The sequence below is a fragment of the Peromyscus maniculatus genome, chromosome 9 (genome assembly GCF_049852395.1).
Source record: "Peromyscus maniculatus bairdii isolate BWxNUB_F1_BW_parent chromosome 9, HU_Pman_BW_mat_3.1, whole genome shotgun sequence".
Taxonomy (NCBI): Eukaryota; Metazoa; Chordata; class Mammalia; order Rodentia; family Cricetidae; genus Peromyscus; species Peromyscus maniculatus.
Genome location: NC_134860.1, coordinates 57,298,306 through 57,325,831, shown reverse-complemented (window position 1 = coordinate 57,325,831; position 27,526 = coordinate 57,298,306). Strand labels below are relative to the sequence as shown.

At 44.8% G+C, this 27,526-nt stretch overlaps 1 protein-coding gene and 1 long non-coding RNA gene across 5 annotated transcripts in view; both read right to left on the bottom strand.

The window, feature by feature from the left end:
• Positions 1-304: 304 nt before the first annotated feature.
• Positions 305-27,526, bottom strand: part of Cab39l (calcium binding protein 39 like) — a 116,763-nt gene continuing 89,541 nt past the window's right edge. For all 4 annotated transcript variants that reach the window (XM_006988444.4, XM_042284952.2, XM_042284950.2 and 1 more), the window contains 4 exons: positions 23,600-23,659; positions 21,447-21,512; positions 10,736-10,879; positions 305-668 (listed from right to left, as the gene is read on the bottom strand). In XM_006988444.4, coding sequence (XP_006988506.2) covers positions 489-668; positions 10,736-10,879; positions 21,447-21,512; positions 23,600-23,659 — 450 coding nt within the window. In that variant the 3' untranslated portion in view covers positions 305-488. The remainder of the gene's footprint in view (positions 669-10,735; positions 10,880-21,446; positions 21,513-23,599; positions 23,660-27,526) is intronic.
• LOC143267395 (uncharacterized) lies at positions 4,862-10,729 on the bottom strand. The gene is made up of 2 exons (XR_013042444.1): positions 9,436-10,729; positions 4,862-9,231 (listed from the first exon to the last, which is right to left on the bottom strand). It is a non-coding gene; the product is annotated as an uncharacterized LOC143267395 (long non-coding RNA).

The following is a 27,526-nucleotide window of genomic DNA, read 5'->3' as shown; positions in this document are numbered from 1 at the left end:
TGTCTCCTGTCTCTCTAGTGGCACACACACACACACACACACACACACACACACACACACACACACACACACACACACACACACGCACACTCTGCAGCTGTCTCCTGTCTCCTGTCTCTCTAGTGGCTGAAAAAGCCTGTCTAAATGAACACATACAGATAGGGTTCCCTACCCGTTCTGTCCCAAGAGACACCTGTGCTCCTTCTACTTGGTGGCCTGGGTGACCCAGGGTCCAGCTCTGGAGTTACACTTGCTTTTATCAATGTTTAATATAATGGCTGATTCCACATAAGCAATCACAGACTTGATTACAATGAATATATTATTCTAGGTTGATTTTTTCCATTCAACTGTTTATATTCCATCTACTTGGAACAATCAATTGAGAGAATAGGCAGCTCCAAAGTCTTCCCAAGAATGGAGACTGTTGAAACGGCACTGTACACTCTGGGCAAGGGAGACAAACGCTGTCAGGGCAGGGCCTGTCTTCACGGGGCTGCTTTCTTCAAGTCTCGAATCTGTTTAATCAGGTAGTTCTTCTCATCAGCGAACTGCTCATCATCTGTCCTTTCCTTCTGGAAGCTGCTCAGAAATTCAATGAGTTTGGGCTGATTTTTCAACAGAATCTCCACGATAGGCTGCGTTTTGTGAGGGCTGGCCACAAACACCTAAAACAGAGGGAAACGTTTGAGCAATGCCTTTCTGAGAGGATTCATATACAAGTGACAGGAACATGATCCATTAATCCTTGTTGCTCATTTCCCATCACCAGTCTTGGGGCGTCTGCTTCCTCAGCAGGGGCTAAGCGGCGTAGGCTCCCCTGAGAATACTATGGTCCCTGGGGTCCTTACGGCTCATGGTGGAGAGGTCTCTAGCACTGCTACCTGCAGTAACTGCACCCAAAGAAGGCCAGGGACCCATGCAGGCCAGGAAGAGAGTCCCCAGACTTCCACCCAGCAGGTCCCGAACCATAAGGTGGTGAGGATCAGGCCTTGGCCTCCTGGTTACATAGAATCTTAGGCTCCTCCTAGCCACTGGAACAAAGAAAGCACAAGGGTGATTAGTGAACACCTTGAGACAAATGAAAATGAAACTACGAGAAACAGCACTCAGGCAGGCAAATCGTGGTTCTAAATACCTACATTCAGAAGAAAGCTAAGTTCACACTTTAAGAAACTAGGAAAAGCAGCGAATCAAAGGAGCAGAGATGGGAGGAGAGCAAACCATAGACAGAGAATGACTAACACCAGAAACTGGCTCTTGAGACAACCACCTTGACAAGCCTCTGGCTAGGTAAGAGCTGGATTCTGGAAGCCGGGTGGCGGTGGCGCACGCCTTTGATCCCAGTGTCCGGGAGGCAGAGCCAGATAGATCTCTGTGAGTTCGAGGCCAGCCTGATCTACAGAGTGAGATCCAGGACAGGCACCAAAACTACACAGAGAGACCCTGTCTCCAAAAAAAAAAGGGCTGGAGAGAGCACCAACTGCTCTTCCAGAGGTCCTGAGTTCAATTCCCAGCAACCACATGGTGGCTCACAACCATCTGTAATGAGATCTGGCGCCCTCCTCTGTATACATAATAAATAAATAAATCTAGAAAAAAAAAAAGAGCTGGATTCTGAAAGGCTAAACTTTTTTTTTTTTTTTTTAAATTTATTTATTATGTATACAGCACATATGACTACAGGCCAGAAGAGGGCACCAGATCCCATTACAGATGGTTGTGAGCCACCATGTGGTTTCTGGGGATTGAACTCAGGACCTCTGGAAGAGCAGTCAGTGCTCTTAATCTCTGAGCCATCTCTCCAACCCTGAAAGGCTAAACTTAAAGCAGAGCATTGCTAGCAACTTTACTGAAACTTAGCTGTGAGTAGCGGTCCAATCAGAGAATGCACTAGTTCCTGGTCTCAGTGAGTGGAGGCTGCCACACCCACAGTTGGGGGAGAGCCAGCAAGGCCAGCACTCTGCTCCTTCTCTCCTGCTCACCCAGTCCCTGACTCCAGCCTACATTTAGGGTGGGTCTTCCCACCTCAAACTAATCCAGGTAGTCCCTCACAGATGTGCTATAACCTTGTCCCTTCAGTCATTCAGGTCCTGTGAAGTGGACGGCCAATATTAACCACCACAGATAACTAAGAAAAAATGTTTACATTCCTCAAATAGAAATTTCAGCAAACCTATTACATGAGATCAAGTCAGTAACCAACACTACCAACAAAGAAAAGCCCAGGCTAGCTCACTTTCATTGGTAAATTTCTACCTAACATTAAAAAAAAAAAAAAAAAAATGAACTCAGTGCTTCTCAAATTCCTCAAAGAAGAGCATTCCCAGCCAATTCTATGAGGCCAGCAATACTCTGATACAAAAGCTAGATGAAACAACGAGAGAGCTCTCAAAGGGCAATCAATATCCCTTATGAATGAGAAAGTAATTAACAGTGTCATACAGACAGTGAACACCCAATGGATTGTGTCCCCTTACAGATGCATTTACAGCTTAAAGGTTCATTTTCTAAGGAAACATGGACTTGACAAATTCATGAGGCTAAGATGAGGTCATACTGGGTTAAATCTAATGACTGGTAAGAAGGCATGCAGAGAGGAATGTGTCACGTGAAGACAGGGGATGCAGTGATGTGTCTACAAGGAAAGGCTGCTGGCAATCACCAGAAGCTAGGAGAGAGGACAGAAAGATTCTCCTTGGAGCCTTCTAAAAGAACCACTCTATTGGCACCTTAGCCTTGGACTTATGGTCTGCAGAACTTGGGGAGGATAGACTTCTGTTCTTCAGAGTCCTCTGTGGTACTCTACCATGGCCCTAGGAAGCTGATGTCACATTGAGTGAATGCAGGAAAACCACATGGTCATCTCAATTATTCCAGAATTTGACAAAATTAAATACTTTTCAGATTAAAAAAAAATTCCAGAATGAAGCTGGGTCCTCACCTCACAAAAATCATTAAAAATGAACCAAAGGTCTAAATATAAGAGCTACTAAGACATTTGGAGAAAACTACAGAGGACACATTCACGACCTTGCCCATCAGATGAGCTACACTAACAGTTAACGCTTCTGTATAAAGGACTGTTAGGAGGGTGGGAGAAAGTATCTGCACGTCACAGATCTTACTGATATCACATCTACACTATATAAAGAACTCTTACAACTCAACAACAAGGCAAAATTCATTCACAAGGCAAAGGACTTGAGTGGAGCATTCTCCAAAGAGGAGTAAACAATGAGCAGTAATCCCGCCAACAGAGGCTTGGGGCAGTGCAGGTTGCACTGCAGTGGGACGTCGTTTACACCCCTGGTGTAGACACTCAAACATAAAACAGGATGTGTGCTGAGCACAGACACGGCAAGCTGGGATGCTCAGCGGGATAGCGCCGTGGAAAAGTCTGGCACCTACTCAGTCAGCTAAGCAGCACGCGACTGCGTGACCAAAAAATGCTCTCCCCATACAGGGAAAAGGATTGTTCAAATAAACCTGTGCTCCAGTGCTGACAGCAGGAGCAGTCACCGGCCCCAAGTGTTAGCAGCCTGAGTACCCACCAACCAGTGAATGGACGTCCACGCCATAGAGTCTTGTCATGGACATCACAAGGAACAATGTGCTGAACGAGACACAACACGGGTTTGACTCCATTTACATAAACTGTCAAAACAGGCAGATCCAGAGTGAAAAGCAGACTGCTGGCTTCCAGGTGATCAGAGAAAGGAATCGAGAGACTGCCTAGTGCACAAGGTTTCTTTCTGGGGTGCTGGAATGTTCTGACATGACCTGTGGGGGTGACAACTCTAAACACGGAGCTCTGCTTTTAAAATGGTCAACAAGTGAATTTTTATAGACATGGCTTTTGCTACAATAAACTAATTGTTACTTACCAGAAAGGTATTCCAGGCTTGTTTACACTGTTACACAAACGCCTGCTGTTCACGGAATACCCATGAGTATGGGAGGAATCGCCAACCATGCTCTGGCCTTTTCTGGTTGACATTTGTTTATGAGAGAGCTGCTAAAGTTCTAACTACAAATTGCCTGGCATTTTGTGGTAACTACATAAATAACTCACAGAAGCACTGCTTAAAAATGAATGAGAGACTAGGTGCACTGGGCAAACCAAGCTTCTTCTAGAAGCCCGCTGGAGCTGCAGGCAGGCATGCTGGATGAACTCTAGGGCCCACACCCTACACCCAAACCCGGCAAAACTGGTCAGGTGGTCTGCAAGCTTTAACATTTCCCTTCGTCTGGGTTCTGGCTGCCTAGCCCTCTGCTCAGAGGGCAGCTGTTTACTAGACTCTGCTGCCACTGACCGTCTGAGGCCTTGGTGGGTGGGTGGGGCAGGACCCGGAGCTGACGTGTAGGAGACCCCAGGGTGGAAGCTCGCTGCTGACTGATGTGTACAGATCAGCTGCTGTCACTCCTTCCTTAAAAAACCATGTGATTTTCAAAGTACCTCTAAACAAACGTAAACACACGAAAACTGTCTGTTACTTTTTGAATTGCTGCCTTCTTGCCTGCATCCCTCAGTTTACGTGACAGGTCTCAGAAATGTAATTGATGGAGTTTCCAAGCACACAGAAAAAGGCAGTAGCCACAGTCAAAAGTGTTTAAATCAGGAAGCAAAGTATTTTGTTTTCCATTTTAGATTCGAATGCTTCTTATGAAAATTAAATCTTGCATACTCCTTCACTGATCTCATCCCGATTCTTTTTACCAGGAAGGATTTGAGCTGATGAGGCATAGGAAGGCTCGCCTCAGCTTCTTGGTCTGCCAGAACTCTTTGTATATGTGACATGGAGTTGCCCATGTACAAGTCCATTCCACAGAAGTAAAGATGAAGTATTCTCACACTTACACACACACACACACACACACACACACACACACACACACACACACACACACCAATAACTGGTAGTCTTAGAGACAGCTAGCTTGCTTCTGTTAACAATGACTAGCCAAGCTCTACAAGGGAGGTGCCCATGCCATGGCTGACTAAGTTCCCTGAACACCAAGGCAGGAAGTGGGGGGTGGCAGAGGCCAGCAGGCTGGAAACTGAGGTTCCTCTTCAGATACCCAGAGTGCTCACAACAGACACCGTTCTCTCATTGCTCTTTCACTGACACAGGTGAGGAACCAGGGAACAAGTGAGAAGAATGTAAAGCAGGGAGGGACAGGGCTGGAATTCAGTTCAGTGGTGGGAACTTATAAGTACTGGGCTCCAACCCAGTACCACAATAGACACTCACTCAATCCTCTGAACCCCTCCACTCAGACATATTCACTGGGAATAACAGCTTATGCAGCCTTCCATCCTAAAGGAAACTGAGCTTGCACTTTTTTACACACTGGTCTGTATTCTGTTCTTTCATTCAGCATTTTTGTTGTTACTTTATTTTTGTGGTACCAGGGGTTGAATCTAGGGCCTCATACATTACAGTCAAACCCTCTACCACTGAGCGACACACATGCCAGCCCTCTTCTACTTTTTGGGACTATGTTGGTCAGGCTGCTCCTGAAACCACTCTATAGCCCAGGCAGAATAATCTTCCTGGTCAGCTGGAGGAGCGGCCATTATAGTCCTTTAACACAGACTCCTTGTATATGGGGAGCTGGTCTCCACTTGAACGACAGCCAGGATACTGGCGAGCTGGTTGATACACGCTGTACCCTCTATCACTGTACCTGTATCACTACAGGTCCGGGGCGGGGGTGGGAGTGGGGGGAGCCTGCGTGCTGTGTTCTCTAGGTGAGGCTAAGAGCACTGGTGCTGTGCCAGTGACATGCTGCATGCAGGCAGATCATGCCTTTGCTTGGAAGTGCTTGCTTGCTTCTACCCACAGACAAGCGCAAGGAGAGGGAAGGGGATGGCCAGATCACCTCTCATCTGCCAAACAGCTTCAAAAGTAAACAGCAGGTCAAGGGACCAGGAGTGCCTTTGACCTTTCTCCTGGAAGTTTTTTGTGTCGTCCCCCCCCCCCCCAGCATTCTTCATTCTGTCCTTGGATGTCTCTAGGAACTTACTTAGAGATACAGAATACATTAATTTAACTTACACAAATCAAGCCTTGCAAGTCTGTTGAATGGATATGAAGCTTTCTGATGACTTGGATGCCATTCAGGTTTTAAAGTTTTTAGAAGCAATCATATTGAGACATAATTCACATGTTATATATATGTATATATATATATGTATATGTATATATTCTAATGATTTCTAGTATGTTCACAGAACTGTGTCAACATACTCGACTTTGAGACATTTTTGTCACCCCAAAGAAGCCCTACACCCATCAGTAGTCACATCTACTGTGCCTCCCCATCCACCTCCTATAGACAGACGTTCCATATCAATGGCATCCCGTAACTCAGCACAGTGTTCTCATGACCTATTCCTACTGTGGCGTGCATTAGTTCCCCACACTCTTATTGTCAAAACATTACTGAGTTTTGAGAAGGATTAGAGGATGCAATTCCTGCTTGTATACATTTGGCACAGTCACCCGCCCACAGTAATTGCTTACTACATTATTATTATCTCTTTTCTTAAAGTGTATACCACACAGTTGTTTCCCCAAACAACTAACATCACACTAAAGCCCCACACCTAGGAGGAGACGGGGTTCAGGGGCAGAGTGCACGCTAAGAAATTTGCCCTTGAATCTCCTACAGAAACAGCTTCCTCAGCCACAAAATGAGGGTCCTCTATCTGCCTAACTTTAGGGGGGTGAGGGGCAAGGACTTGTGCTAGGGAAAACACTGACCAACACATTGTGGGATGCTGGCCCTGCCCTTGCCTAGGGATTCTGATACATCTTGGAGATATCACACAACTGTGGAAATAATGAAGGAGATTATGTATGCATTCCAAAATTATACTGAAAGCAACTTAAAATTTTCTAGGGCTGGGGGTCTATTTAGGTTGTAGAGTAATAGCTAAGCATGCATGAGGCTCAATTTCCAGTAAGAGAAAAATGATTATTTTCTTATTCTGAATAATAGGTACTACATATAGCTTTACTTTTCTTTTATATTTCCTTTTTGGAAAGTGCTGATGACTTCCACAATACCAAGCAAGAACTCTACCATTAAGCTATACCCTCTAGTTCCACCTTATGAATTTCTTTTTTTATTGAAAAAAATTATAACATATATTTTTGAACTTGTTTTTCCTCTGCCCAATTCCTCCCAGATCCTCTCCACCCAACTTTGTTTTTTGTCTCTCTTAAAATCAATCTCTCTATCTCTCTGTCTCTGCCACTCTGTCTCTTTCTCACACACACACCCCACAGAAACCTTTTATGACTTTCTTAAGGACAGCATGTTTTTACAACAGGAAGAAGAGGCGTCTTGACTGACTTTTCCCTGTTCTGCCTCTTTGTTAAATGCCTACAAGGAGTCAAGTAACACCAAAGGAGGGCAACGTGAGGTTGAGCACTCACCGCTTAAGAGCATGTCATGAAACATGAAGTCAGCAGTTACTATAAACAGTGTGTGTTTTGAGACAGTCTCCCTAGTTGCCTAGGGTGGCAGCGAACAGCTGGACTCAGGCGACTGTCCTGTCCCAGTCTTTGGACCCAAAAGCACACATTTTCACGCACTGTTACAACATGGGGTGTTGGTAGACCATCATCAGTTCCCAAGGTCACCTAGTCCAGGGATGTCCTTGGGGCCGCTGCCAGCAGAGCAGGTGTTGGGCTTGAGAGCCGTCCTCAAGGAAAGCGAGTCATTCAAGGCCGGTTCTCCAGCAGCTGACCTGGGCTTCTGCACTCCTTCCAAAGCAACTGGTAGGAAAGCTGCTCCTGTCGAGGGGCACTGCACTACTTAACTTTCAGCTAGACTGTCCGGTTAGCTTTTGCACCTGGCGTTTTCATGCAATTGTCCGTTTGCAGTAACTGGGACCTCAGTGCACCATGGTGTATGCAGAATTGGTCCTGGCACTGGCCATGTTTGAGTGCCAGTGGCTCTAGGAGTGAGCTCCCATGGTTTGGTGGGAAGTGACAACATGGCTCATTGTCACTGGGGGAATCAGAAACGGAAAGAAAGGGGAGAGGTCAGCTAACAGCAGCTCAAGTTCTTTTCTGGGGCAGCGAGGACACAAAGACGCATGCCTCAGCGCCCAGCAACTTACCAGATGGACAACCATGCCTGCTGCTGGCACCAGTGAAGAACCCACACTGCTTCTCCTGACTTTCACCCCAGAATTTCCCATGTCGCAGCTGCAGACTTCCAGGAATGGAGTCGCACAGGAGTCCCTGAACTCAGCTACGTAATGGGAGTGGCATTGCTAGCCTGCCAAGGCATTTCCAGGAGCATGTCCCACGGATTCTGCATCTTCGAGGGGAGGGCAACTGTTCATAAGGAACTGAAAAAGCCTAGGACTCTTGCTCTTCTAAACAGCAAACCATTATTGGGGGGAAGTAAACAAATCATACTTGAGTGGAAGAAAAAGCTGAGGCGCAGGGTAGGCCCAAGTTACACGCACACAAGTAAACAGTGGTCAACTATTTTTAAATGTTCCTCCTCTGTCCAATGGTTAGGGAAACCAAATTCGGATTGTCTGAGGACAGAAGCAGGCTATTTCTTGTCCGCCATGCACTAAATCTTCCTGTAATCATGCATTTCTGAACTAGATCTCATCTCGTACGACAGGGTGCACACTCACAGGCACAGAGTGGAATGCACACAGCTTTCTGCACTGTCCTTCCTCAGGAGGGTCTGAGGCAGGTCTGCCCCGCTCTGCCACTTGGTGTTTGCTGGCACCACCCCTTCATTCTCCGTTCCATTCTGTTTGTTGACTTTTTATGGGACAGTTCTAACAGAGAAGATTGCAGGGAGTAAGGCAGGCACCTCAGAGGCAAACAAGCTGCCCAGCGCCAGTCTGGCCTGCTTTTAACCAGAGTGCAACTGCTGGACACCTCCCTCGTCCCCATTCCCTTCCTGTGTGCGCTCCTGAGGTGATCATCATCCTGAAATTGTGTCTGTCTCTCAAACACACACTGGAAGACTGTAACTGCAAAGCATGAATCTAGACAGAGTCAAGTTTTCAAATAAAAAAAAAAAATAGGCTCATCAATTCTGTTCAGATTTCAAGTGGAAATAAATGAAACATTTTAATTAGTCTAGTGGCTTCTTGTAGCAGAAACACTAAGTTTTTAACTTGTCACAGCAACAATAGCCTTATAAACTGTTATGTTCTCCACTAAAAGACAAAGAACTCTGTCCCTGAATATATACTTTTATTTTTTATTTTTTTTTTTATTTTTATTTATTTATTTTTTTGGTTTTTCGAGACAGGGTTTCTCTGTGTAGCTTTGCGCCTTTCCTGGAGCTCACTTGGTAGCCCAGGCTGGCCTCGAACTCACAGAGATCCGCCTGGCTCTGCCTCCCGAGTGCTGGGATTAAAGGCGTGCGCCACCACCGCCCGGCCTGAATATATACTTTTAAGACCAAAAATTTTGGAGCTCACTGAGTTTTTATGTCTATTTTAGACATCAACTATGAGAAAACAACCCGAAACGGGCAAAAGCTGGCCAGATGCATAGTGTGAACTGCAACATCCCTCACAGTAGTAAGAAATGGAATTAGTTATCCATAGCTCAGGGCCATTCATACTAGAATAAAAATGTCCAATGATGAAGCAGGATGCCTACTGTTCTGAAATTACACATAGCACAAATGTTTACTCATGGCAAACCTAGGCTATAAATTATTAGTATAATGAATAAGCTGAATGAAAACCCCACAGGTATGTCCAAAGTAGTTAGGAGTATGGGATTACAAATGAACTTTTACCTTATATCTGTATATATTTAAGTCAATTATTTAAAATTTCTGAGAAGTAATTTTATCACTCAGCAGAGAGAAATGTTAGAAAAAGACCCCATTTTTTAAAGCAGGAACACTGAGCTCTGGAAGCTGGGTGCAGCCTCAGGCCTTCCCTTGGGGTCAGAGGAGAGGGCAAAAGCAGAATCCAGCACTTAGGCCTTCTATTCTAGATCGGTCTCAGATCACGCTAGGAATCTAGGGGAGGAAATAAGCTTTTCTTTTTTTAAGATTTATTTTTACTATTTTTAATTATGTGTAGGTATATGTGTCTGCATATGGCCATGTGCATATGACTGCAGGTGCCTTCAGAGGCCAGAGGCATAAAATCCCCTGGAGCTGGAATTACAGATGGTAGTGAACAACCACATAAGGGTGCTGGAATCTGAACGTGGGTCCTCTGGAAGAGTAGCAAGTGCTCTTAACCTATGAGCCATCTCTCCAGCCTTATGAAGGAGGCACTGAACTGCTAAGTATGGTGGCAGGGCCTCCATGAAGCTAGGCCTGATTGGATTTCCACCTTCTTGAATTCTAGTGAATACTAAAGAGGCCTTTACCAGGCAGGTCAAACATCATTTATTTTTCAATGGATTTTACTTTGAAAACAAGTGCTTATCTTACTGCATGGTACTGGGTTGCAGGCCCTCTGAGGTCAGGCTAGCTTGCTGCAAATATCAAAGTTCTCTAAATTTATAAATTTATATGCAGAGACCAGAGGCAAATTTGCCCAGTTGTAGCTAGCACTCAAGTAATGATTTTCTGCAATTAGATTAGTGGGAGAAGATAATCTAAGTTTGCAAAACAAGAAGACTGGTTCATTTTCTCTCAAGTAAAGGAAAGGAAAAAGCAGGCACCTTGCCATTTCACAGTTGGAGAAAAACATACCCCGGTACCAGCTCTTTACCTTAAAGACATGGAAGGCTTCAAACTGGATGTTAGGGCTTTTGTCTCGAAGCAGGTTCATCATCAGTTTCAGGTTCTCTGGCTTGCTGATGTACTTGGTCATAATGGCGAAGTTGTGGCGGTCCAGGATCAGCTCACCTAGCATCTGCGAGACACAAAGCCAGAGTCATTATTTGATTCTTCAAATACATCTCATCAAAGTAGAATCAAAACCCAAGACTAGAATGGAGAGTCATAAGGCATCTTAAAGGAGGTGTATGCCAGGCATGGTAGTATCTGGGGCAGCCCCAGCTACTCAGGAGGTTGAGGCAGGAAGAGCATTTGAGCTCATGAGCTGCAGACCAGTGAGCACAGTGGGACCCCATCTCAAACAGACAGACAGACAGACAGATAGACAAAGAAACAACAACAAGCCAGCCAGCTAGGCCTGAAAATGGCTTTCATATGGTTTGCTAAAGTTAGTTTTGAAGCAGTTTTGCAGCCACTCACTGCTCAGTGTACTAAGAGACAGCCTGGGGGCTGGAGAGATGGCTCAGAGGTTAAGAGCACTGACTGCTCTTCCAGAGGTCCTGAGTTCAATTCCCAGTACCCACATGGTGGCTCACAACCATCTGTAATGAGATCTGGCACCCTCTCCTGTCTACATAATAAATAAATAAATCTAAAAAAAAAAAAAAAAAAAAAAAAAAAAAAAAACAAGTAAAGAGACAGCCTGGTCCACATCTGTGGATCTTCTTCCCAGCCACATACTGCTATACGAACATTCAGGCAGAACACAGTAATAAAACTGACTGACTGAACGCACACTCAGGTTTACTAGAGAGTTTTCATGTTAAGTAAGTCTTATCCTTGACTTAATTTTTTAAATCAGATTTGTTTTATTTTATGTGTAAGTGTTTTACCTGATTGTAAACACATGTACAGCATATGTGATTGGTGCCTAGAGAGGTCAGAGGAGCGTTCTGGATTCCTCAAAAGGATTCCCTAGGCCCAGCCCAGTGCTTGGCTGTGGATCTCTGCATCTGTTTTCCCGAGTTACTGGGTGAAGACTCTCTGATGACAACTGGGACAGTTACCAATCTGATTACAGGAGATGGTCAGTTCAGGCTACCTATCCTCTATTGCTAGGAGTCATAGCTGGGGCCATCCTTGGGGATTTCTGGAGTTTCCCTTGTGTCAAAATGCACCCCCTCGCCGGGCAGTGGTGGCGCACGCCTTTAATCCCAGCACTCGGGGGGGCGGAAACAGGTGGATCTCTGTGAGTTCGAGGCCAGCCTGGGCTACCAAGTGAGTCCCAGGAAAGGCGCAAAGCTACACAGAGAAACCCTGTCTTGAAAAAAAAAAAATGCACCCCCTCAACCTATCAAGTCGCATCTTTCACTGCTCTCCCCTCCATCCACTCCTCAAGTCTACATGCCGCTGTTCCCCCGCCCCACTAGCCAGGTAGGTCTTTTCTATCCTCTTCCCAGGGAGATCAATGTCCCCCTATATGGTGGTCTCTCAGAAAATTGGGAATCAATCTACCTTGAGAGGCAGCTATACCATTCCTGGGCAAATACCCAAAGGATGCTCAATCATACCACAAGGACATTTGCTCAACTATGTTCATAGCAGCATTATTCATAATAGCTAGAACCTGGAAACAACCTAGATGCCCCTTAACCAAAGAATGGATAAAGAAAATGTGGTATATTTACACAATGAAGCATTACTCAGCTGCTAAAAACAATCAGGAAATTTGCAGGCAAATGGATAGAACTAGAAAAAAATCCTGAGTGAGTTAACCCAGACCCAGAAATACAAACACGGTATGTACTCACTCATAAATGGATATTAACTGTAAACTAAAGCATAACCATGCTACAATCCACACCTAAAATGTTCTTACTTTCTGGATTGTTCCTGAAATCCCCCCAGAACAGCATTCTACACAGATGGTTACAGAAATCCTGGATGGGAAGGCGAGAGCACAGCGAACAGCAGCTAGGTCTTTCAGAACAGAAGTCTAGGTGTGCATGTGCAAGTGTGTAGAAGGGTGTCTGTTACAATACTTATTCTGTCTGTTCAACACTAAGAACCACACACGATAAGAATTAGCCTTTGGCTGTCCTGCTACTTCTCATCCTGGTGGGGAACTGGGGAGGAAGTGTGGGATTAACCAATCCTGTAACCTCCTTATGACCTCACCTTGCAGGAAAGCTCCCACGGCTCTCCAGGAAGCTGCCCTTGGTCCTGGTTTCTCACTCCTGCATCCTATTCTGGGCTACCTGCCACTGCCCCCTTCCTCTGCACCACATTTGGTGAAGTCTGCAGGTTGCACACTTTGTTCACTTCCTGCAAACCATCACATCTTCATCAGTGGGTGCAGTTTTTTTTTTTTTAGATTTATTTATTTATTTTATATATATATATATATATATATATATATATATATATATATATATATATATATACACACAAGTGCTCTATCTGCGTGTGTGCTTGCACACCAGAAGAAGGCATCTGATCTCATTACAGATGGTTGTGAGCCACCATGTGGTTGCTGGGAATTGAACTCAGGACCTCTGGAAGAGCAGACTGTGTTCTTAACCTCTGAGCCATCTCTCCAGCCCCGTGGGTGCAGTTTTAACACTGATGTCTCAGAACTTCTAGTCAATGCTGACCCACAGTTCTCTTTGTTTCACAGACCTGCTTGGATGTTGCTGGCTGATTAACTTCACATCTTTAAAAGCAATTCATTTTCCTTTCTTTGTTGGTGACATAGAGGCTTGTCAGCTCCTGAAGTCTTCCTCAGCTCAGTTTCTCTTGTTCCTTCCCGTAGCAAATTAATTTTCAAGGTTTGCTAATCTTCTGGTTTCCAGTGACTCTTGAACATCCAGCTCCTCATCTTTACTACCAGCTTCCTTATTCAAACACTCCCTCCCTTCCATATGAGTAATTCCAAAATCATGATTTCCCTCAGTCTTTATTAGTCCCACCCACTCTGCAATTAAAATCTTCCTGAAAGTCAGCTGTATTTATTATTCATTCTACTTATAAAATGAATACAAATGCCTCATTGCCATGGATTTAGGGAAACCAATCATTAGGATGGCATTTGATGTGTGCACAGGAAACCACTTCTGCACCCCACCCTCACTTCCCCACTGCTGCAGTATTGTGTTGGTTAGACTCTGGGTCCTCTCCTCTGGAGTTCGGAGAATGCCTTCACTCCTCTGCAGTATTAACTATCCTCCCTCCTCCTCCCTCCTGGTGGGCAGGTGGGTGGGTTTCCCCAACTGCCTCTGGGCTCCTACTTGTTCCTCTTGTCTGTGCCCTTCCAAGCTAACCCTGTGGTGGGGATCGCTGGGGCTATCCCAGCAAGTGGGGTCCCCTCTTCACAAACCGCAGAACAGACATTTTATTACAGCGTAAGTGGAAAACTATGGGGAACCCGGGAAAAGAGGCTCTGGAGGCTTAAAGCCCACCCTGGGAACACAGCTAAGCACCGAGGTGGTGCCCGAGTCCTCAGGGTGAACCCCAGCACCTTCCCTAGCACTTGTTGGCTCACCTGAAATTCACCTGGTAACCCAGGGAGCTGCTGATCTCAGCAGACTGTCACTATCTGGACATTCAAACTTCTCTCTCCAAAAGCTTGGAGGAGTTCTCATGCCAAGCACCCCTGGAGAGGGAGACAAGAGTGTTGCCTTCCTGAGCTAACTCAGCTCAAAGGGCTCTTCAGCTTTCAAGACAAAGCACCCCTGACTGGAAAGCCAGCAGGGGCTTTTCAGCTCTAAAAATATCTACCTTTCTACCTGGCAAACACACAAGAAAACATTGTAACACAAACACAACACAAGAGGCTTTATTTCTTTTTTTTTTTTTATCTCCAAATGTGTAACTTTATTTCTTCATCCTCTATCCCATTCTATGGGTCCACTTGTCTGCTTTTATTATAATAGCTCTGTAGAATAACTTGGAATCTGGTATGGTGATTCCTCTGGCTTCCTTCTTTTTACTCAGGGTTGCTCTGGCTATCTAGGAACTTTGGTGCTTCTATACAGAGTGTATTTTTCTATTCTGTACATAATGAAGAAAATATGGTATACATATACAGTGGATTTTTTTTTTTTGAGACAGTGTTTCATGTAGCCCAGGTTGGCTTAGAACTCACCATGTAGTTAGGATGACCTTGAAATTCTGATCTATCTCCCTAGTGCTAGGATCACAGGCATGTGTCAGTCATCACCCCTGGATTTTGTAGTTCTGGTGACTGAACCCAGAGTTTTGTGCATACTAGGCAAGGGCTCTACCGATTGAGCTACAAATGTCCCCTCTACACACAGAGTGGAGTTTCATTTAGTCATAAAGAAGAATGAAGTACGTTGTTTACTAGAAAATAGATGCAACTGGAGGTCTCCATACTAAGCAATAGTCAGATCAGAAAGAGGAAAATCACCTGTTTTCTCTTATTTATACAGACATATAAAATCACTTGTATGCACATATGCCATGAAGATGAACGTCAAGACTAGAAAAATGAGAGGGAGAGAGAAATGAATATGTTCAAAATGTATGATATATTAGTATGTAAATATCTTTATGAAGCCCCCAAAGTACGTACAATAACGTACACTGCAAGACATTTTTACATAAGAATTTACACAGATTCTTCAGTAAGGAATTGTTGAAGTTACATTTATGAGATCAATTCCGATTAAATCATTCCAATTTTATCTTCTGCTCACACAAGCTTACATCTTTAGCCAGGTGTGTGGTGCACACTTAAAAATACCAGCTGTGGAGACATGAAGCCAGTGCAAGGCCAGCCTAAGCTCCACGAGGAAAGCCTGTTTGAAAAATGAAGGGCCAGGAGTCTAGCTAGGTGGAAGAACACCTGCACAGCAGGCAAGGCTCCGTGGTCCCCAGAATCCTATGTTCTCTCTCACACACACAAAATGTCCATGACCTTGAGCTCAGTGTGTTCCAGAACTCCACTACTATCTTTCCTTCTCGAACTATAACCTTAAAGCATGCTCAAGTAATACACCCACCCCTAAAGTGCTTTCCCTCATGGATATTCATGAATATGCATAGCTTAGATCTCTTTAATTCAATGAGGGCATTACTGTGGAACAACTCCTGTGTTCTCCTTAGTGCGGCAGGTAATAAACATTTTTCTATTTTGGGGGGCCATGCTTATTCAAGCTTTGTACCAATCAATATGTCCCCCCCCCCTTTTTTTTTTCCGAGACAAGGCTTCTCCGTGTAGTGTTGGTGCCTGTCCTGGATCTCGCTCTGTAGACCAGGCTGGCCTCAAACTCACAGAGATCCACTTGGCTCTGCCTCCTGAGTGCTTGGATTAAAGGCATGCGCCACCACCGCCCCGGCTTATGTTTAGTTTTTAAGTCTTTTGGCCATTAAGTGCCAACCTATTTTAATTAATAGTGACAAGGACAATGGTAAAGCACTGCAGTGCAATACAAAGCAGCACAAAGCAGTATTATTCTAAGAAACGGGACACACCTGCATTTTACTTAATCATCTAGCTAGTGTAATTAAGAGGTTCTCTTCCAAAATGTGATGTTTTAATGAAACTGACCAGAGACCCCCCCCCCCAATTCCACCAAGCTTCTTTTTAACTACAATCTTTCTTGCTAGTAATTAAATGCCAGGCTTCTGAAGAAGGTAAGAAATAAGTCCCTAAGCTCCAGCACATGAGGGAAAGGAATCTTTCTCTTAATTACTTTTTATTGGCACCAGGAGTCTAAGCATCCCAAGACCAAGAAAGTCTCGGAAACTTTAGAAGATGATTGACAAAAGGCAGCAGGTAGCGAATACTTTGGAACCAGAAAATGACTTAGCGCTTGGGCCCGTTTCTACCGATGAAGCTGTTTGCCCCGTAACTGTCCAGCTTCTCACTTCTTCCAGTTATGGAACATCACAGACAGAACCTCACAGAATCCATATCTGTAAATGTTGTTACTGGGACAGCAGCTACTGCGACCACACTTCTAATTCCACAAAGGAAAACACCAAGCTTGCATCAGCAGTGTCCCCCAGAGTAACACTTTTCTCTCAGAGAAGGGAGCCAACAGTGCTGACTAAGCTCGATGTTGACATGGGAACCAGTTCAGTCATTCATCCTTTAGCTCCCTTGCCTCAGGTGATGGATGCAGCACCATTTCTGCAGCATCTCTGCCTTACAACCCGGCACTCCAAAGCCAACTTGCCCTGAAGAACCTTTTCATAGTTCTGCATTTTGACACATACTTTAGTCAGCTGCTCCCCGTCCCAACTAAACAATGCTAGACTTTCCCACATCTGTCCATCAAATCTGAGATACCTGGTCTAGAAAGGAATTTGGACAAGAAAAGCAGGTCTCACAGTAGATTAACAAGGGACAGCAAACAATACTCTCGGGTACACAGAAGCATTTGTAACTAAGCAGGAAACGGAGTTTCGGGTGTTTCTGAACCAGAAGTCTGCTCCAGGCCTGAAGTGACCACCTCTGAGCAGGGGAAGGGCATGGAGGCAATGAGGACAGAGAACTTCCTGCCCACTTCTGTTGTCCATCACTCAAGTGCTGATGGGGAGGTTCTACTCTCAGGTAGAGATGTGTACTGTTGAAACCAGCTTCATCAGCCCACCAATCCCAGGTTTACCCAAAGCACACGGATCCCTTCCAGAGCCTGAACTCTGGGGAAGGTGAATTCTAGGACTAATGACTAGCAATGTTTACTGAAGAACTTAGTTTGATTCATCGACTAAATACCTATAGTTCGTATTTCTGGGCAGGGATGTAGCTCGGTGGTGCTTGGTGACTGAGGCCCTTGGGTTCCATCCCCAGTACTTTAAAAATTAACAAATAAATAAAAAAGCCAGTAGTTCTTACCACAAGTAAGGCTCTGTTCTAACCATATTAAAATATGAACAGGAAAAGAGGACAAGATGGGGCAAAGCCAGCTACAGAGGAGAATCTGCCAGTCAGAAAGAAAGGGCAAGATAGGCCCACAGGGAGAGCTTTCTGACTGGGCCCGAGGTCTCAGAGACAGGAAAAGTTTGGTCTGAGTTCTTGTCGCTGCTGAGAAGGGTTCAAGAATAAGTTTTAAAGATGAAGGATAAAGCCGAGCGGTGGTGGCGCATGCCTTTAATCCCAGCACTTGGGAGGCAGAGCCTGGCGGATCTCTGTGAGTTCGAGGCCAGCCTGGTATACAGAGTGAGATCCAGGAAAGGCACAAAGCTACACAGAGAAACCCGGTCTAGAAAAACAAAAAAGATGAAGGATAAAGTCTAAGGATTCTCATCTTTCCTCCTTCAATTGGGTTCAATCACTTAGTGTCATGCAAACTCCACTTCGGCTCCCTATCTGTCAGACTCACGTTGAAAAGAGGGACTTGGGAAATATCCGAGCCAGTGAGTGGTTCTCAATCTTCCTAATGTTTGGACCCTTTACTACAGTTCCTCATGTTGTGGTGACCGGCACCATGAAATTATTTTCCCTGATACTTCATAACTGTAAATTTGCTACTGTTATGAATATCTGATAGGCGAACCTCAGGAAAGGTCCACCAGCACCCAAAGGGGTTGGGATCCACAGGTTGAGAACCACTGCTCTAAGCCACTTCTCACCCTCATCTTCCCTTCCTATTCCAGTGGCCACCGCCCCCCAGGCCTCTCTCCTGTAAGCTCCTCTGTCTGTCCTTCTGTCCCTTACATAGGTCTAAAGCTGGGACAGTAGGGCATATCTTAATTTTCTTGTTAGTGAGATTTGCTCTGTGACAACCCTGTGTGTGTAATTTTCTTGTTAGTGAGATTTGCTCTGTGACAACCCTTGTTATTTTCATCCCCTACTCTTACCTCCCCCCATTAAGCCCCATTCACCCCACAAACTCTTTTCCGCAGTCAGGTCTTTCTGTTTTACCAGGGCCTTGGTGTGATCGTGGGTTTGGAGCTATGCAGTGGAGCTTGGTGAACACATGAGTGGATCACAACTAAAGGAAAGACTCCTCGTCTCAGGATTTCCAGTAGTGACAGTTAAGCAGGGAGCTACAGCACATCCTGGACACAGGACAGCACAGTTTTGAGGTCACTGCTCTGCCTGAGGTCAGTTCCCTGGCACAGCACGACGTTTCTCTCGAGGGATTTCCTTGCATTGGTTTCTATGCAAGGGGAACCTCCATAACAAGTGCTGACGGACTGACAGATTAAGTCAGAAGCTGGGACAGTGACAACACAAATATAGGGGGACACAGCATGACTAATGCAAACCACAGGGGGAAAAAAAGTAAAAATATGGACGAAACACTTAGTTCATTATCCTAATTTAGAACTGCATCAAATATTGAGAACATATGCACTGTCCTGAGTCACCATCCTGACATCACAAGCGAGGTGCTTAGCAGCTGGAGGGTATACAAACCGCACGGCTGACACAGGATTACTAGCTGATAAAGAGTGTTCTCAAGACCCGAATGTGATCTGAAGGATGGAGGTGCAACACCAGCCCACACCACATTGCTAGGCACTGTCCCACCTGTTCTGGGCCTGGCCATCCCTGAGCAACATTTTCTAGGGAGGGCAGGCACTTAGGGCCCGAGGCCATACTGTGTTGGGCTCCTGAGCATTTCCACTGGCATTTCATAGGGATGTGGCTCCAGACAGCAAGTACCTAACGGTCTTACACACAAATACCCTATTCAGACTTATTTTACATTTTCACACTTAGGCCTCTGCTCGAAAGCCAACTGCTAGAGCGCCCTTGCTGCTATTCCAGCTGCTATGGCACACATCTAGTCCCTCAGTCACCACTTTCTTTCCATCGTTCAAACCTTCCCTCACAGAAGTATGATTCTGTTTGTTAGCCAAGGATTTCTTTCTTAGTGGGAACATTCCAGTTTGTACTGGAATGTGCCCTCAGTCGCTAACCTTTCATTGGAGCACTTGGAGCACCTGAAGCCATACAAGGATCAGCTGCTCTCCAAAGTGGAGCCCTGGGTCACAGTGCTGGCTTGTTGCCACTGCATGTCTACAAGAGCAGCAGGTAAATATTTGCTGACTGAGTGAACATCCTGTTACTTCCCTCCCACTGCTTTCCCCAACACTTCCCCCAGCATTTGTGGATAATCAGGAAGCACCCCGCTTAGTGTGTGTGTGTGTGTGGGGGGCATGTGTGTACCACGGCACCCGTGCGGAGTTCAGAAGACAACCCTGGGTTTGGGTCCTAGCCTTTCACTTTGAGACAGCATCTCTCTTGCTATTAGCTGCTGTGAATCGAAGTCCCATAGCATTTCAGCTCTCCAACCTCCACATCACAATAAACCGTTGTTTTCCCAGTCAGGAACTTCCAAGAGTTCATCATTTACTGAACTTCAATGTTCATTCTCTATCTTACTTTGCCATTGTCACACTAAGTCCTAGAAGGCCCACCCGCTTCTGTGATTTTCCTAGCTCTGTCTCATCTCTCTCCGGAGGGGCATAGACAATATGCCATTGTGTTGTTTTTAAATTAAAATACTTATGTTTAAGTTTTATGTGTATGGGTCATTGTGTGCATGTACGTCCATGTACCACTTGTGTTTCTGGTGCCCTTGGAGGGCAGAAGAGGGCACGGGATCCCCGGGACAGGAGTTACAGGTGGTTGTGAGCTGCTCTGTTGGTGAGCCATCTTCCTAGCCTATGCATCCTGCTTTCACATGGATTCTGTACTCTACCCTCGGAGCCAGCTCCTCAGCCCTACACTGCTTTCTTACCTAGCCAACTACACCTTCCTAACCTCTTTCCAGATGCTTTTCCAGTGAAATCCTAGCAGGTTTTATTTCAGTTTTCTTTTAGCAAGGTTTTATTCATGTGATTAGACAGTTTTTCTCACATAAGTGCTTGTTGGTCTCCCTTATTGCGTGGTTCTAGCATCAAACTCAGGCCTTGTGCAGGCCACCCAATCGTCCTACTACTGAGCTTAGCTGATATTTAAAACACTGCTCTTAGGAAATAACCGTTTCTTCTGCTTCTTTGTTATGAATGTAATTTGAGCACGTCAAGTTCAATGACAAAGCTGTGGCTGAACAGGTTCACCAGAGAGCTTGGAGAATGGGACATGGCAATGAAATGTGCTTGACAAATGCATTTTAGGAAAATTTCAACTCTAAAAACCTGCATCATAGCTGACAGTTGTTCCCATTCAAAAACATGAGGTTTATCATCTCCAAACTTAAAGCACCGAGGGGAATTGAAACATTTGTGTCTTGTGTGCTGGACTCCAGAACTAGCACTTCTTCTCTGAGTCTCCTGCACAGATGCAGGAGAGGCACTGGACTGGCTCTTTCTGCCGTTCCTGTTGTAAGGCGTACTGACATGACTTCTAGGGCCTTCACTGGGTCTTCCTGACAGTCAGCCCATCCCAGTCACTCTGACCAGCTTCTCTTCAACTCTAAGAATATTCCTAGGAGAAAACTGTGTGGCTCTGCTTAAGTCAGCTTAGGTTTGGTCTTCTTCCTTAGTGAAATATTCCATGTCTGACTTGAGCATACACTTATACTGTTGTTGCTTCCAAAAAGTATCTGAGGTAGGATGCTTACTTTATTTTGCTGCAAAGCTCAATCAGAGCATAAAATATAGCCCTCAAGTTACTTCTCAAACCGAAGGACCTGAGTTTTCTGTATTTACTTATGCAGAGTAGACATGTTTGTTAGCAAGATGTCAGCTTACAAGGACTTAAAGAGATCTGCTATTACCTTTAAAGATTGTCTCTTCGTCACGTAATTCTCCGACTGCAGCAGTTTCTCATAGTCTTCAAAGATCTAAAGACAAGAAAGGAAGTCGGTAAGAGTGGCGGCAGCGTGTCCTCTTCAGCAGGAGTGTGCGCACTCATCCACAGGGTCCCTCAGAGCCAGCCTAACCAGCACTGCTCACAGGGAGGGCTCAGTCTCTCACTACTGCTCTGGACACAAAAAGGATCAGGACAGGGAGGTGAAGGCATACAGGATATGTGCTGCTCATTAGTTCTACAAACTAGAAATTGAGTTGCAAGATGGAGCAATTTTGAGTCCTCTCAATCTATTAAAAGCTTCAAGATAATTCATTTTAAAGAAATCTAGTTCTGTAGTTTGGTGGCTGCGGATCTACACTTTGGGAAAAGAGTAAATTATACTTAGGGCTTAGGACTGTCAAATCTATAATGTCAACAGGTATCAACAGGTGAGGCTTGGGGTGACCACTGCTAGGCAGTGACCATGTCACCCCAATTGGCCTGTGTGAACTTTAACCCTTCTCATAAGAAATCATGACCCTGGGACATGGATCTTCTTCCTGCATCTCAATGTAGTCACTGATCATGGGCTAGGCCTTTTGGGAGGGAGCACTGAGCATAGCAGCTGGGAAAGCTGATACCCACTTCCCACCAGGGGCACATCATTCAGAAAACATTGTAGCTGGAGGAGCAAACAGCCAGAAGCAAAAAAACCGACAGGGACAGAGAGGGACAGGCCAGCCTCAGGGGCTAAGGGACAGGCTTATGTGCATACCCTGAAACTTTCGATTTAGAATTGAGAAGTACAGGCATGCAGCTCAGATTAAAGTTACAACACTATTCTCTTTCATTTTCTTCTACTCTTGAACACATGGAAAACGTTCTAGCTCAGATATGGAGGCTTTCCCTAAAAGCTCATGTATTGAAAACCTGGCCCCCAGCTTGAGTTACTATTGAAAAGTGATGAATAATAAGTGTTAGTTTCATCAATAGACTAATCCCTTAATTAAGTGACAGCTGAATGGATTTTTAGGAGAGGAGAGATAGGCCACTAAGGGTCATGACTTCTCTCTCTCTCTCTCTCTCTCTCTCTCTCTCTCTCTCTCTCTCTCTCTCTCTGTATGCAGTGTACATGTAAGCATGCTCACATGTTGGTGGTTGTCTTCTCTGATTGCTCTACAGTATGTATTGAGACATGGCATTTTACTGAACCAAGAGCTCACCAGTTCAGCTAGTGTCTAGTCTGCTTGTTTCAAGGATCCTCTGTTCGTCTCCTATGCACTGGGATTGGTGGGGTTCTGCTATGCTCACCAGACTTTATAAGTGGGTTCTGAGGATGCAAGCTCCACTCCTCATGTTATACCTGCTGAGCCATCTCCTCCAACCCCAAGGGCATGCTTTTGAAGGGTGCATTTTGTCTCTGGACTCTTCCTCTGACTCCTGGCTGACATAGGGTAAGTATCTTTCCTTTGCCACATGCTTTCCACCATGATGCTCTGACTCATAATAGGTCCAGTAACAGAGCCAAGTAACCATGGACTGAAACCATATTCCAAAATAAATCTTTCTTTCTTCTTCTAAGTTATTCCTCTTAGATATTTTGTCCCAGCAACAAAAGATGACCAAGACATGACATTTTATAGATCAATATACTCATCTGGCAAATTATGTTAATTGTGAATCTAAAATACAAATACTGTGGCCCCAGAGTCCTCTGGGTTCTTTTCCATTGTCTCTCTCAGCCCTTCCTCCTGGCCCATCTCTACTCTTTTGTGACACCCACCAACTGTAGAAACATTTGCTACCACAGCCACCACATGCGGCTAGGACTCAGAGTGGGCAACGGCAACCCAACAATGGAACACCCACTCAAAAAAGACAAGAACGGATATCTATGCCAAACACACTTCCTTCCAAGTGCCAGACAATGGGCAATCTGAACCCAGAGCTGTAAGCCTCTATCCTGGGCATCTAGTTCTTAGATCATGGAACTACGAGTCTCTGAGACTGGCAGCCCAGTCCCAAGCCTTCTGCATTTCCCACCTATATGCAGTTTCCTAAACAGAGCCAAAGGTCCCCAGGCAGCCAACGAGTGACAAGAGGGAGAAAGAAAAAAAATCTAAAAATGATGCTACTTACAGTGTCATAATTTTGCTCTAAGAAGTCCGCTACCAACACTTTATGTCTGGTTAACAAATCCTAAAAGAGAAGAAGCAGTGAAGAAAAATTACTATAGCTAGGGCCTTTATTATTAAAATGGAGAACAACCTTTGCTTCTGTGGCTTGGTAAATCTATTCGCTTCAAGCACACAGAAAAGTGGGAAAAGAACATTTTCATTTACAGCACAAAATTATTTCCATCCCTACTTTCAGGTGTGAAGCCCAAGTTGTTTCAGATGAAAACAGTGGCAAACACTGAGAGTCCAATCTGGTGTTTTAAATAGTAGAAATGAAATTTACGTGGTAAACACGACACCTACGAGGTAACTTTACAGAATATTTCTACATTGTGATTATAATAAATATCCAAACAAAGTCTGCTGACCTTTATCAAAGGCCAACCCCCACACTACACAGGCTGACCTCCAACTCCTGAGCTCAAGCAATTCTTCTGCCTCAGCCTAAGAATAGGGATCACAGACACATGCTACGGTGTCTGGTTGTAAATAATTTTCAAACCAGAATTCTGAATGGCACAAAACCTGACCTCAAAAACTAATATAAGAGATTTTCAAACATTCCAGTCTTTCCTTGTTTTCTTAACCACCGTGTGTGTGTGTGTGTGTGTGTGTGTGTGTGTGTGTGTGTGTGTGCGCGCGCGCGCGTGCGCGCGCGCACGCTCAGGTGCACCTGCCCATGTATGGGTGGGGGTCCGAGGATGATGCTGGGTCCTACTCTGTCTCTACTTTATTCCTTTGAATAAATAGCCAACAAGCCCCAGTGATCTACTTGTCTTTGCACTACAGCACTGGGGTTAACAGGTAGGTGTGTGGGCACACTCAGTTTTTTATGTTCTTTAAACATCGGACCATTTCCCCAGCTCCCTGCCATTTTGATCATTTACTTATTTTTAAACTTTATTATTACTGTTGTTGTGTGCATGGTTTGGGAGAGGCATGTACACCAGCACTTGGCTGGCGGTCGGAGGACAGCTCTGCAGAGGTGGTTCTCTCCATCCACCCGGAAGTACGTTCTGGGAATTACCCTCGATCAGGCCTGTGCAGTGCCCGTGTGCCTGCCTGTTGAGCCATCTCTGCTCCCCCCAAATGGAAGTAGCTGGACATTTAACATATGATCTCAGCACTGTCTGCTTGCTCTCAGGTGAATGGGTCATGAGATATACACTGCAAGTTACTGAGTTACATAATGTGTCCTCTCCAAGTTGAAGAGAATCAATCATATCTTACCACAGATACAAATTTGTAGAAAACTGCAAAAAACCATGAAGGAACTTCTGGTTGTCTTCAACTTACACCTAAATCGTATCCTTATTTCACTTCAATGTTTGAAAAAAGAAACTAAGCCTCATCTAATCCCTTTTATATACTTAAGTATTATGAAAAATTTAATTAAAAACAAGAATTTTTAACCTTTCCAGAATAAAGTCTAATACGCTAATACAGTTCATTAAAATCCCCCCCACACACACACATGGTGTGGGGGGGGAGGATGTGAGTAGAGTTGTTGTGAAAGCCAGAAGAGGATACTGGATCCCCTGGAGTTAGAGTAACAGGCTGCTGTGAGCTGTACGACAATGTGCTTGCAACTAAACTCAGGTCCTCTGGAAGACGTCCTCTGAGACATCTCTCTGGCCCCTATTTCTATTTAAATAACAAAAAAGTAAACTGCTTAAAGCATTGTGCACAATTTTTTAAATTACTTTTTTTTAGCTGTACATACATTTACCATATACAGATGATATTCTGAAGTATTGTGCAATGGTCTAATGTTATGTTTTGCTTTGGGTCATTTCCCCATGGTACTGAGGATCACCCGCAGACCCTGGGTTTAATGTCCCCGAAAGGTCCAGTGCAGTGCTGCTGCCTGAGCTATTGGGAGGGAGGGAAATGAAGTCTCACTCTATTGCTCAGTCTTAGGCTGGTCTTGAACTCCTGGGTGCAGGGACCTTGTAGCTGGGAGTAGGAGTCGTATACACAAGAGCTCAGCTGGAAGGAGCGAGGACCTTGCAGGGCACAGCACTCTCCCCCGCCCGCCTTGCTTCTCGGTCTACACTGAAGTGTGCAGCACCGATCCACCACACCCTTCCTGAAAGAAGTTTTGTATCACCACAGGCCCAAAGTACCAGTCAGCCGACCAGGTTCTGAAAGTGTGAGTTAAATGAAATTTAGGTTGCGTGTCTCAAGTATTTTGTCATAGAAAGCTGTGGAAAGGTAACACATGATTCAGTGAGGTAATTTAGTATATGCATTATCTATTATATTTACTCATTTGTGGTGATAACGAAACACAACACACTGCTATTAACAAGCATTGACATGTACTATAATAAACAAACATTTATTGGTATACCTAACTAAATCTTGTGTCCTCTGACCAGCTCTTACCCCAGGACCATTCTGTTTTCTCTTCTATGACTTCAATATCTTTAGATCCCACACAGAAATGATAGCGTGATTTGTCTTCCTATTATGTCTTATTTACTTAACATAACTCTGAGGTTCATCAACGCTGACACAAATGGCAGGATTTCTTTCTTTTTATAGCTCAGTGGCACTCCACTGTAGCTGTACAACCCACTTTCTTTCCTGTTGTGTTTGTGTGTCTGGTGGGTTTATGGTGTGTGTGAGCGCAAGGGCATTAATGGACATCCGAGGACAATTTGGGGGAGTTGTTTCTTGTCTTTGACCTTCATTTTGAGCAGTGTTCTTTCATTCCTGCCACTGAGCTGCACACTCCAGGCTTCTGGGTGATTTTCCTACCTCTGCCTCCCATCTTGCTACCAAGGTAGCTTCAATCACAAATGCATGCTGCCATATTTAGCTTTTTATGTGACTTCATTCTGGGGATGAAATTCAGGTTGTCAGGGCTCCAGTGAGCCATCTCACCAGGCACTACCTCATTTATTTATTCGCTTGTCTGTCAGTGGATACTTGGGTTGATTCCTTTCCCTGGCTATTATGAACAATGCTGCAATAATTACCCTTCAACACACGCATTCCATTTTCTTTGGCAATACCCATGTGAATGGGATTGTTAAGTCCTATGATAATACCATTTCACATTTCTGAGGTTCTGCCATACTGTTTTCCACAGCACTGCACTAATTTGAATTCATACAAATAATATGCAATGGTTTATTTTTCTCCACATCTTTGTCTCATGTAGCCAAGGATAGCTTCAAACTCACTATGTAGTTGAGACTGGTCTTGAACTCCTGATCCTCCTGCTTCTACCTCCCAGCTACTGAGATGATAGGCCTGTGAAGCTCAGCAAGCTTTTATCTTCCTTGTAATACCCTTTCTTGAAGATGAAAGGGGGCTTTTTGTGGTTTTACAACCTTCAAGTTCAACCACAGTATCTCCAGTCTTTAACTTGACTGACCACTCTGCTACACGGTAAAACTTTTCCTAGCAGAGCAGAGCGCTGAGAACTGTTCTGGACTGGGGTTTCAAGTAGGGAAACACTCTATGTCTGGCTGGGGTCCTTTCTAAGTAGTTGCTGTGTCAGGACATCCAGAAGACAGTGAGCTGTTGCAGAGCATCTCTAAGCAGATATGGGACCTTCATCTGTAACTGCCCCTCCCCCTGGCTGGTAGAACCCCCCTGAGAAGCTTGCGGGATTTTCTATGCTCAGAGAAAGCAGAAGTTGGTATATCTTTATGGGTTGCAGCAGACACTGTAAACTGTGCACCTGTGGGGGCTCTCCACCTGCTACACTAGTCAGCCATGTCCCCAGGACAGCCAGACGGCACGCAGCAGATCACTGCTCTCTCGGAAGGTTCTGCCAAATCTGTATTCCCAGAGACAGGAATCAGGAGGGGTTCTACTAGAAACAGAACCTTCAAATCAAATAGGCAAAATAAACTGAAATTAACTTAATGAAAGT